At 39.8% G+C, this 13,034-nt stretch overlaps 1 protein-coding gene across 4 annotated transcripts in view; it reads left to right on the top strand.

Annotated features, from left to right (window-relative positions):
• The window catches only part of MED14 (mediator complex subunit 14), a 532,798-nt gene that overhangs the window by 251,630 nt on the left and 268,134 nt on the right, over window positions 1–13,034 (top strand). For all 4 annotated transcript variants that reach the window (XM_070095607.1, XM_070095604.1, XM_070095606.1 and 1 more), the window contains one exon: window positions 682–886. In XM_070095607.1, coding sequence (XP_069951708.1) covers window positions 682–886 — 205 coding nt within the window. The remainder of the gene's footprint in view (window positions 1–681; window positions 887–13,034) is intronic.

The raw sequence follows: 13,034 nt of genomic DNA, 5'->3' as shown, positions 1-13,034 counted from the left end.
CAATCAGTCAGCCAACCACCCGGCCAGCCAGCCAGCTACGTATTACACATGTTCCAGAGTTGTTTCTCTTTACTTAGGGTATAGGTTATACAACATTCTGGCAGGATGACACTACCAGTGGTATTCTCCCATTCCACTGTGTCGACAATACATAAAGATAACAGTAACATATGATACTGTATGTGACGTAAAATTTACAATACAGTTCACTACCATGTATACATTATATACAGTACATAAATAATTAAAATATAACAATAGAAGTAAATTATGGTAAAAAGAATGAAATAATGATTGTACATTACATTACAGTACTATGTAGGTAGTTTATATAGGAAAAGTTTGACATTATGCCCTACCTAATATGTCGGCAATTTTCAAAGATTCGACTTACGTCCATTTTGACTTACGACCGGTTGGTCGGAACCAAGCTTGGTCGTAAGTCGGATGGTAGGTGTAAGTAAATAAATAAGTACTGTCACTGAATCTGTAAATAAACAAATAATTTCTGTAACTAAATACTAGTATTGAAAAGTAAATGAATGAATACAAGTTATGGACTTGCTGCCTTCATGCTGGGTAATTATCTTATGTTTCATCTTCAAAGTAATTGCAAAAGGACTTTTGGAGATGAAGTAAATGAGCACCTGTGTAGTAATTTTTAATGATGTATGTCACCAGATAGTGGAATTCAGCGAGAAAGAGGGAAGTCCATGTGAAGTTGAACAGAATCTGTACTTCATGGTGGTGAAGCAAGCAAGCATCGAGGACAACCCCGATGACGACACAGTTCAAACCTCACTGCCCAAGTCGTACATGCGTGCTTATGATCTGGTCAAGCTGGACTCCTTCGTCTGCACCCATGGACCCTCCACCAAAGTTGATGGTGAGCTTTGACATTTTCTATGTGTAATTGTGAACTTCAGGTCACATCAGTAGCTGTGCTAACAGAAAAATTAATAAATCTTTAGAAAGTTTCTCTATCAGTGTCACCTGCAGTGTTTTAGTAAGTAAATGCTGTAGAATAAGGACCATGAGGTAAAACTGAGAAATAAGGTAAGGGGCAAAATGTAGAGTATAATATTGAGGTGGTGTTTGAGTATGCCATGGACAGAATATACATGATGCATTGTGAACCTTGATATGGGAGGGCCCCACATATACAGCACCCTCTTTTGGTGTTCCAGACTGATGCATTAGCCACTTGGCCAGCTGGTTACAGTAAGATTCATCCAACTAGGTATATTTATACACGGCCATGCTGGCCGGAGATTCGTCTGTAAAAACTTGCATTTATGGTCAGATTAGTGCCTATGCTAAACTTCCTATAGTATATAAATATACCTAGTTGAATGAATCTTATTGTAGCCAGCTGGCTCAGTGGCTAATGTGTCAATCTGGAGTTTTATGACTCTCTGATCACGGGTTCTGTCCCCGCCCATGGTATGGTTTGTTTTATACAGTGGACCCCCGGTTAACGATTTTAATCCGTGCAAGAGGGCTCATCGTTATGCGAAATAATCGTTATGCGAATTAATTTTCCCCATAAGAAATAATGGAAATAAAATTAATCCGTGCAAGACGCCCAAAAGTATGAAAAAAAATTTTTTTTACCACATGAAATGTTAATTTTAATACACACAAACTGAAAAAGGCATGCACAATTACATGACACTTACTTTTATTGAAGATCTGGTGATGATTGATGGGATGGGAGGAGGGGAGAGCATTATCTTCTTACTGTTTAGAAGGGGAATCCCCTTCCATTAGGACTTGAGGTAGCAAGTCCTTTTCTGGGGTTACTTCCCTTCTTCTTTTAATGCCACTAGGACCAGCTTCAGAGTCACTGGACCTCTGTCGCACAACAAATCTGTCCATAGAGCTCTGTACCTCCCGTTTCTTCAAGACTTTCCTAAAATGGGCCATAACATTGTCATTGAAATAGTCACAAGCACGGCTTGCAACAGCTGTGTCAGGGTGATTTTCATCTATAAAGGTTTGCAGTTCAAACCACTCTGCACACATTTCCTTAATCTTTGAAGTAGGCACAATGGATTCCACAACTGGCATAGGCTTCTCAGGGTTAGCCCCAAACCCTTCAAAATCTTTCTTAATTTCCATACTAATTCTCACCCTTTTTACCACAGGGTTGGCACTAGAAGCTTTCTTGGGGCCCATGGTCACTTATTTTCCAGAAACACCACCGAAAACACTGTAATAATACGAAATATTCCGAGTGTATGCTTGGATGTTACCGCGGAGGCTGGCTGGTAAACAATGGGACGGCCGGCACATGTGAGGGCACATTGGACGCGTCTCGGACGAAAATCGGTATGCGGGTTTTTAATCGGTATGCGGGGCAAAAATTTTGCGATAAAAGTAATCGTTATGCGGAAAAATCGCTATGCGATGCCATCGTTATGCGGGGGTCCACTGTATTATGAAAAAAAAATGCTCTTTTTCACCTGCTGCTTACCCTATGGTGTTGGGAACAGTGCCCTCCTGTATAGTGGAAGTAATGTGAATAAAATACCAGAATAATAAATCTCATATACTATAATGGGTATATGTAACCATTGTAAAATGAAATGAATGGAGACAAGTGTTTTTTTGGGATTTGACATGCTGTTAAATGTGAATAAAGTAACATGAAGGGAATCAAGGAAACTTGTTAAGTGGAGGTGAGAACTACAATTCCTACACTCTGAATAATGGGTGAGATGTTGCAGCTCAGATGTTTTTTTTTTTTGAATTGTAATATCTGCTCATTTCTGGCAAGACAGCTGTTGAATTAGGGATGGTGAATGTGTTTCCTACTTAGAAGATTTCACTGAACAGAAAAGGATGGTGGCTGCCTAGAAAATATTGAAAATCTTGCACCACATATCATCCTTCTTGGAGATTTCAATTTCCCAGATGTCAGGTAGAAGATAATAAGTTAAAGCATTATTCTTGAAATACAGTGGACCCCTGACATTCGATATTAATCCGTTCCTGAGAGCTCATCGAATGTCGAAAATATCGAAAGTCAAATTAATTTTCCCCTTAAGAAATAATGGAAATCAAATTAATCCGTGCAAGACACCCAAAAGTAGGAAAAATTTTTTTTTACCACATGAAATATTAAGTTTAATGCAATAGAATAATTACAATAACAATAGATTAATAACAATAGAATTGACACTTACCTTTAATGAAGATCTGGTGATGATTGATGGGATGGGAGGAGGGGAGAGTGTGGATGGTGTTAGTGTTTAGAAGGGGAATCCCCTTCCATTAGGACTTGAACTGGCAGCCTCACCATGCCACTACGATTCTTAAATCTTTCAAACCAACCTTTGCTGGCCTTAAATTCACTCACATCACCACTAGTTGCAGGCAATTTCTTTACCAAATCATCATGCAACTGCCTAGCCTTTTCACAAATGATCGCTTGAGAGATGCTATCTCCTGCTGTCTGTTTTTCATTTATCCACACCAATAACAGTCTCTCAACATCTTCTAACACTAGCGATCTCTGTTTCGAAAGCAAAGTTGCACCTTTTGCAACAACAGCTTCCTTGATTGCAGTTTTCCTGCTCACTATAGTAGAGATGGTTGATTGGGGTTTACTATACGTACAACCTGGCCAGCTCCGACACATGCACTCCACTTTCGTACTTTGCAATTATCTCTTTCTTCATTTCTATAGTCATTAGCACCTTTTTTCTCGAAGGGTTGGCACTAGAAGCTTTCTTGGGGCCCATGGTTACTTATTTTGCAGAAACAAGCACCAAAAACAGTGATAATATGGAATGTACCGAATGTATCCTTAGATGCTCGCACACTGGCTGGCTTGTAAACACTGGCACACATGGGGCAGTTCAGGCCACACGTGGACATGTCTCGTACGAATCGTATAAAATATCGGGTTTTCCATTGAATGTCGAGGCGAAATTTTTGCGTTAAAATGCATCGAATGTCATATTTATCGAATGTCGATGTCATCGAATGTCGGGGGTCCACTGTAGTACCTGGAATTCCTCACTGACTGCAGAAATATTTCAGTTGAGCCAACAGATAACATACTGAATTGAAGTGCAAACAGTCATAAAGTTACTTTTGGAGACATTTAGAGTGGATGAAGCAAAATGGGATGACTAGGAGGGCATATAAATCTGGGGTGGAGGGAAGGAGGGTTCTGAGTCATCCCAGGCAGGGTTGATGGGACTATGTAAGGGGGTTTGTGAGTGTTAAGTGCTTGGGCATCCACGCTTTTTAGATAGGAGTGATTGGAGGCAAGTGGTTTTTACGGTTTGACATGCTGTTGGATTGTTAGCAAAATAGCATTTATAAAGATATTAAAGAAGACTGGTTAGCCGGACATGAGTCTTGGAGGTAGGAAGTATGTTGCATGTACTCAGGAGGAAGGGTGGGGAGGTTGCAGTTTAGAAGGTCATTTGAACTGTGATGTTAGCATGCTTCTGGAAAGACAGTGATTGAATGAGTGATGATAAACAAGTTTCTTCTTTTTTGGGTCATTCTTCATTGGTGGGAGATAGCCAGTGTGTTATAAGAAACTTCAAATATCAGAGAATTTGCTGTGACCAAATATACAAAGAACTATCAAAGATTTCCTGGAAAACTGTGTTTCTGGGAATCTGTCCTGAGAATGTTTAACTCAAACCACCAAATGAGAAGTATATAAAGTGTGTATAAAATATTCCCAGCTGAGAAACTCTGAAAGTAGATGAAATTTGGAATGAAAACACAAGACTTCAGTGAAGAAGAAAGTGAATTGCTGAAATGCTTAAAAAAAAATGCAAATGTCATAACATTGGAAATGCAGATAAGTCATTATTATTTTTTTTTATTATCACACTGGCCGATTCCCACCAAGGCAGGGTGGCCCGAAAAAGAAAAACTTTCACCATCATTCACTCCATCACTGTCTTGCCAGAAGGGTGCTTTACACTACAGTTTTTAAACTGCAACATTAACACCCCTCCTTCAGAGTGCAGGCACTGTACTTCCCGTCTCCAGGACTCAAGTCCGACCTGCCGGTTTCCCTGAACCCCTTCATAAATGTTACTTTGCTCACACTCCAACAGCACGTCAAGTATTAAAAACCATTTGTCTCCATTCACTCCTATCAAACACGCTCACGCATGCCTGCTGGAAGTCCAAGCCCCTCGCACACAAAACCTCCTTTACCCCCTCCCTCCAACCTTTCCTAGGCCGACCCCTACCCCGCCTTCCTTCCACTACAGACTGATACACTCTTGAAGTTATTCTGTTTCGCTCCATTCTCTCCACATGTCCGAACCACCTCAACAACCCTTCCTCAGCCCTCTGGACAACAGTTTTGGTAATCCCGCACCTCCTCCTAACTTCCAAACTACGAATTCTCTGCATTATATTCACACCACACATTGCTCTCAGACATGACATCTCCACTGCCTCCAGCCTTCTCCTCGCTGCAACATTCATCACCCATGCTTCACACCCATATAAGGGTGTTGGTAAAACTATACTCTCATACATTCCCCTCTTGGCCTCCAAGGACAAAGTTCTTTGTCTCCACAGACTCCTAAGTGCACCACTCACCCTTTTCCCCTCATCAATTCTATGATTCACCTCATCTTTCATAGACCCATCCGCTGACACGTCCACTCCCAAATATCTGAATACATTCACCTCCATACTCTCTCCCTCCAATCTGATATCCAATCTTTCATCACCTAATCTTTTTGTTATCCTCATAACCTTACTCTTTCCTGTATTCACTTTCAATTTTCTTCTTTTGCACACCCTACCAAATTCATCCACCAATCTCTGCAACTTCTCTTCAGAATCTCCCAAGAGTACAGTGTCATCAGCAAAGAGCAACTGTCACAACTCCCACTTTATGTGTGATTCTTTATCTTTTAACTCCACGCCTCTTGCCAAGACCCTCGCATTTACTTCTCTTACAACCCCATCTATAAATATATTAAACAACCACGGTGACATCACACATCCTTGTCTAAGGCCTACTTTTACTGGGAAATAATTTCCCTCTTTCCTACATACTCTAACTTGAGCCTCACTATCCTCGTAAAAACTCTTCACTGCTTTCAGTAACCTACCTCCTACACCATACACTTGCAACATCTGCCACATTGCCCCCCTATCCACCCTGTCATACGCCTTTTCCAAATCCATAAATGCCACAAAGACTTCTTTAGCCTTATCTAAATATTGTTCACTTATATGTTTCACTGTAAACACCTGGTCCACACACCCCCTACCTTTCCTAAAGCCTCCTTGTTCATCTGCTATCCTATTCTCCGTCTTACTCTTCTTTCAATAATAACTCTACCATACACTTTACCAGGTATACTCAGCAGACTTATCCCCCTATAATTTTTGCACTCTCTTTTATCCCCTAAGTCATGTGTGCAGCAATTAGGTATCTTTATACCATAATGTTTAACTTACACAGTAGGCTTATACAATATAAGTTATATTACAACATGATACATTGTTTATTATTGAATAATAAACAATGTATCATGTTGAAAGAATTAAGAGTAAGACGGAGAATAGGATAGCAGATGAACAAGGAGGCTTTAGGAAAGGTAGGGGGTGTGTGGACCAGGTGTTTATAGTGAAACATATAAGTGAACAGTATTTAGATAAGGCTAAAGAGGTCTTTGTGGCATTTATGGATTTGGAAAAGGCGTATGACAGGGTGGATAGGGGGGCAATGTGGCAGATGTTGCAGGTGTATGGTGTAGGAGGTAGGTTACTGAAAGCAGTGAAGAGTTTTTACGAGGATAGTGAGGCTCAAGTTAGAGTATGTAGGAAAGAGGGAAATTATTTCCCAGTAAAAGTAGGCCTTAGACAAGGATGTGTGATGTCACCGTGGTTGTTTAATATATTTATAGATGGGGTTGTAAGAGAAGTAAATGCGAGGGTCTTGGCAAGAGGCGTGGAGTTAAAAGATAAAGAATCACACATAAAGTGGGAGTTGTGACAGTTGCTCTTTGCTGATGACACTGTACTCTTGGGAGATTCTGAAGAGAAGTTGCAGAGATTGGTGGATGAATTTGGTAGGGTGTGTAAAAGAAGAAAATTGAAAGTGAATACAGGAAAGAGTAAGGTTTTGAGGATAACAAAAAGATTAGGTGATGAAAGATTGGATATCAGATTGGAGGGAGAGAGTATGGAGGAGGTGAATGTATTCAGATATTTGGGAGTGGACGTGTCAGCGGATGGGTCTATGAAAGATGAGGTGAATCATAGAATTGATGAGGGGAAAAGGGTGAGTGGTGCACTTAGGAGTCTGTGGAGACAAAGAACTTTGTCCTTGGAGGCAAAGAGGGGAATGTATGAGAGTATAGTTTTACCAACACCCTTATATGGGTGTGAAGCATGGGTGATGAATGTTGCAGCGAGGAGAAGGCTGGAGGCAGTGGAGATGTCATGTCTGAGAGCAATGTGTGGTGTGAATATAATGCAGAGAATTCGTAGTTTGGAAGTTAGGAGGAGGTGCGGGATTACCAAAACTGTTGTCCAGAGGGCTGAGGAAGGGTTGTTGAGGTGGTTCGGACATGTAGAAAGAATGGAGCGAAACAATGACTTCAAGAGTGTATCAGTCTGTAGTGGAAGGAAGGCGGAATAGGGGTCGGCCTAGGAAAGGTTGGAGGGAGGGGGTAAAGGAGGTTTTGTGTGCGAGGGGCGGCTTGGACTTCCAACAGGCATGCGTGAGCGTGTTTGATAGGAGTGAATGGAGACAAATGGTTTTTAATACTTGACGTGCTGTTGGAGTGTGAGCAAAGTAACATTTATGAAGGGGTTCAGGGAAACCGGCAGGCCGGACTTGAGTCCTGGAGATGGGAAGTACAGTGCCTGCACTCTGAAGGAGGAGTGTTAATGTTGCAGTTTAAAAACTGTAGTGTAAAGCACCCTTCTGGCAAGACAGTGATGGAGTGAATGATGGTGAAAGTTTTTCTTTTTCGGGCCACCCTGCCTTGGTGGGAATCGGCCAGTGTGATAATAATAATAAATAATACATCACCAACACTGGCTCATAAGATGTATCTATACGGCACCGACAGTGAAAGGGTTAAGGAGGTAAGGTGTTTTTTAACTGTAGTTTTATAAATGCTAATTAAGTCAGTGGTTCTAGAGATTTCTGGTAGAGAGTTCCAGATTTTGGGCCCTTGAGTTTTTGAAAAGATTTAGCCTGGCACTGGAATGTCATAGAGATTTTTGTGCCTAGTGTTATGTCAATGGGTCTTATTGCGACTATCAAGAAAGCACATCAGGTTGAGATTAATATTAGAATTGATTGTTCTGTAAATGTAGGTTGCACAGTGGTACGAGTGAGTAGGTTTAGGTCTTTGAAGAGTGGGGGGGGAGGGTTGTCTAGCAGTAGATTGTATGATCATTCGCACTGCATTATTGGCTTTAGGTGATTTGTCGTTGTGGAACCCCAGGCACAAATGGCATAGGTGAGGTAGGGGTAGATCAGTGAATAGTATGTATTAGTGTAAGTAGTGCTGTTTGTGGTACATAGTAATGTATCTTTGAGAGGATGCCAACTGTTTTATATACTTTTTTTTGTTATGTGTTGGATATGGGTGTTGAATTTCAGGTTGCTGTCAAGGTGCAGACCCAGGAATTTTCCCTTATTATGTTTAGCAATAAGGATGTTATTAAGCATAATATTTAGTTAGACATCACTGTCTCTACTCCCAGACATTATGTAGAAGATTTTGTCTATATTAAGTGTAAGTTAATTGACAGTCATCCAGGTTGTTATTTTTGCGAGCTCTTCGTTAACAATAGTGTTGAGTGAGGCTAGATTAGGGTGAGAGATGACACAAGTCATGTTGTCAGCAAAGAGAATAGGTGTGAATTGTTGTGATACGCTTGGAAGATTGTTGATGTATAAGAGGAAAATGAGGGGGCCAAGAATGTTTCCCTTTGGTACACCAGTGTCCTGGGGTCTTGTTGAGGAGGTTGTGTCCTTGCTTGAGATGTATTGCTTTCTGTTAGTAAGGTATGACTTGATATATGCAAGGGCATGGCCTCTTATACTGTAATGATCAAGTTTGAGGTGTAGGATGCTGTGGTCTACTGTATCAGAAGCTTTCTTAAGGTCGATAAAGAGTCCAAGCTGGTATTTGTTTTTTTCAAGCGCTGTGTAAAGTAGGTTTACCATTTTTAACCCTTAAACTGTCCAAACGTAGATCTATATTTTTTCAACATTTGAAAGTATGTAAAAAAAGTAGATCTTCTTTTCTTTTTTTACATTTGAAAACGTGTAAAAAAAACTTTGATCTATGTTTTTTATTTGTTATATTTGAAAATATGTAAAAAAAAAAGTAGATCTACTTTTGGAGCACTACACATGTGAACATAGATCTACTTGGACAGTTTAAGGGTTAATATTGTGTCATTTGTGCTTTTGTTTCTCCTGAAGCCAAACTGGCAGGGGTTGATGATGCTTTGTGATGTTATGAAGAAGTATAACGTGTTGTGTACGAGCTTCTCGAAGATTTTGGAAAGTAAAGGCAAGTTTGATATTGGCCTAGTTGTTTACAACTGTTGGGTCACCACCTTCATGTATTGGTGTAATCCTTGCTATTTTGAGTGATGCCGGTAAAGTGTTGGTTTCTAGTAATTTGTTAGAGTAGTGCAATGGTGGGTGAAAGGATCTGAGCTGCTCGTTTGTACAGTAGTGGTGGTACTTGAGCTATATTTCCTGATTTGTTTATTAGATTGTTAATAATTATGGTAGCCTCTGTTGGTGCAAGATACAGGTACAAAAAAATACAGGTAAGAGCAGCATGCCAAAGCCACTTATATGCATAGCATTACGGGCTGGCTTAAAATTAACTTAAGATTAACTAAGCAATGATGTAATCAGTGATAAGACATTATTGTAAACAGATAACTGTAAAATACAAATGAGTATTACAAAGACAGGTCATATGGTTGCATGCATTGCTGTTCATTCAGGTAGTGTATTTAAAAAAAAAATAAAGTTAGGTTTAACATTTGTGTGATATAATTGTGAGTAACATTTAGGATATACAATTTATATGGTTCAGTTATTCAGTATTTATTTGGTTTTGAGTGAATAAGTGAACTTTGAGAAGAGACTTGAATTTATAAACAGGTAGTGTTTCTTTTATATTTACAGGTAATGAATTCCAGATTTTAGGGCCTTTTATGTGCATTGAGTTTTTGCATAGTGTGAGATGGACACGAGGAACATCAAAGAGTGATCTGTGCCTTGTGTTATGGTCATGTGTTCTGTTGAGGTTGGCAAGGAGATGTTTGAGGGGAGGGTTAATATCAGAGTTAAGTGTTCTATGTATGTAATAAGTGCAATAATAAGTATGGATGTTTTGTATGGTGAGTAGGTTGAGTGTTTTGAATATTGGTGGAGTGTGCTGCCTGTAGTGAGAATTTGTTATCATTCTAACTGCAGCCTTTTGTTGGGTAATTAGTGGTCTGAGATGGTTAGTTGTTGTTGAGCCCCATGCACAAATTCCATAGGTGAGATAGGGGTAAATAAGAGAGTGATAAAGGGCCAGGAGGGCTGACTGTGGAACATAGTACCGTATCTTCGATAGTATGCCTACAGTCTTGGAAATTTTCTTAGAAATTTGTTGTATATGTGTATGAAATTTGAGTATTATCGAGGTGGATTCCAAAGAATTTTCCCTCTGTTAGCTTTGTGATAGGTGATCCGTTTATCGTTATGTTAAGAGGTACATCTGTAGCTCTGCTACCAAACTGAATGAAGTAGGTTTTGTCAGTGTTTAATGTAAGTTTGTTAGTCCTCATCCAGGTAGATATTTTCTGTAATTCGGTGTTTACAGTATTGGCTAGCGTGACTGGGCTCGAGTGAGAGAAGACGTACGTGGTGTCATCTGCAAAAAGTGTGGGTTTGAGTAATTGCGAAGCATTTGGTAGGTCATTTATGTATAGGAGAAAGAGAAGAGGGCCAAGGACACTTCCCTGTGGGACACCAACTGTAATTGGTTTTGCGGAAGAGCTTGCCCCATTTGCGTACACATATTGGCCTCTGTTGCTGAGGTAAGACTTGAGGTAGTTGAGGGAGTGCCCTCTAATACCATAGTGTGACAATTTTACGTGGAGCAAGTCATGGTCAACTGTATCAAAAGCTTTACGTAAGTCAATGAAGATCCCCAATGGGACTTCTTTTTTCTCTATTGCAGTGTATATATGTTCTAGCATGTGTATAATAGCATCATTAGTATTTTTATTAGGCCTGAATCCAAATTGGCAGGGGTTGAGAATGTTATGGGAGATGAGGTAGGAGTAGATTCGTTTATGAATTAATTTTTCGAAGATTTTTGAGAGAGGGTGTAAATTGGATATTGGCTTATAGTTATTCAACTCTGTTTGGTCTCCTCCTTTATGGATCGGGGTGACCATTGCTATTTTGAGAACTGTAGGGAAGGTGGAGGATTCAATGGATTTGTTAAAGAGTGTTGCAATGATTGGTGATAGTACTTGTGACGCTTTTTTGTATGTAAAGGGTGGTAAGGTATTTAAATCTCCTGCCTTGTTTTTCAGTGCGTTGATAATAAGGGAAACTTCGTATGGGTTAGTCGGAGCTAGGAACAGTGTGTTCGGGTAGTTGCCAGTGAGGTAGTCATTTGGTGGGGTATCTGAGCTTGGGATATTATTGGCAAGGTTTTGGCCTATAGTGGAGAAGAGATCATTGAGTCTGTTTGCTGTTTCTGTTGGTGGGAGTTGGGGTTCATCTGATTTTGCTAATTTTATTTCGCTATGGCGTGATATCTTTTTTGTTCCCAGAATTTCTGATAGGGTCTTCCAGGTCTTTTTTATATCACCTCGTAAGTTGGATAATCTGTTCTCATAATACAATTTTTTTGCCCTTCTTATCAGGCTGGTTAGGATTGCCGAATAACATTTTGTTTGGTCTCTGGTTATGTGACCCATTCTGTACTGTTTTTCATATCGGTGTTTTGTATTTATGGATTTGAGAATGCTGGGTGTTAGCCAGGGACTGTTCAGTCTCTTAGCTGTCATCTGTTTAGTTTTTTAGGGCAGTGCTTGTTATAAAGGTATTGGGTCTTTTTTAGAAAATTATTAAAACATTCGTCAATATCTGTATAGATTTCTAGCTCAGTGTGCCAGTCAATGTTTGTTACTGCTGTTGTGAAGTTATTAATGGCTGCCTCATTGTGAAGTCTGAAGGTGACTTTTGTAGTGTCTTGGGGTATTTTACCAAGAGTTGTTATGAGGAAAGTAGGGTAGTGGTCTGTGGTATTATCTGTAATTATGCCTGATTTTAAAGGGGATATGGTGTTGGTCCAGATGTGGTCAAGTAGGGAAACACTAGTCTCTGTAACTCTTGTAGGTTTTGTTACTGTTGGTAGCAACATGGAGTTACTCATAGTGTTTGTGAATTCAGTAACGTGTGGGTCCTGGTCTTGCAGGAGATTTATATTGAAGTCACCTGAGAGTAGTAAGTGATCTTTGTTCATGCGTGCATCAGTTATCATACTTCCTAGGTTTTGACTAAATTGGCTAATGTTTGATTGTGGAATTCTGTAGATGTTTATCACTGTGAGAGGTTTTTGTAGGTATTTGGATTTGAGTTTAGCTATTATATATTCCCCATGTTCATCCCTTGTGCAAGTATTAGTGATACATTCTAGTTGGTCTGAGTAGTATATTGCTGTGCCACCCCCTTGTTGGTCTGGCCTACAGTTGTGTATGGCTGTGTAACCAGGAATGGCATAGACATCTGTAGTATCAGGCTTTAGCCAGGTTTCAGTTAGTGTAATGATGGACATATTGGCATGCAAGGAATTTAGTAATGCTATGAGGTCATCGTAATGCTTGCTTAAAGATCTGATATTGTAGTTAAAGATAGTTATGTTGTTGTTGGCTCTGAGAAGTGCCTTTGATTGTTCTGCTGTGTAGTAATTACAGTAACTGTTTGAATCATTTAAGTCATTAAATAAGAGGTTGGTATCAGGATCAATGCTTGTAATCAT

Source organism: Cherax quadricarinatus, chromosome 50 (assembly GCF_038502225.1).
Source record: "Cherax quadricarinatus isolate ZL_2023a chromosome 50, ASM3850222v1, whole genome shotgun sequence".
Lineage (NCBI taxonomy): Eukaryota > Metazoa > Arthropoda > Malacostraca > Decapoda > Parastacidae > Cherax > Cherax quadricarinatus.
This window is presented reverse-complemented; position numbering and strand designations above follow the sequence as displayed.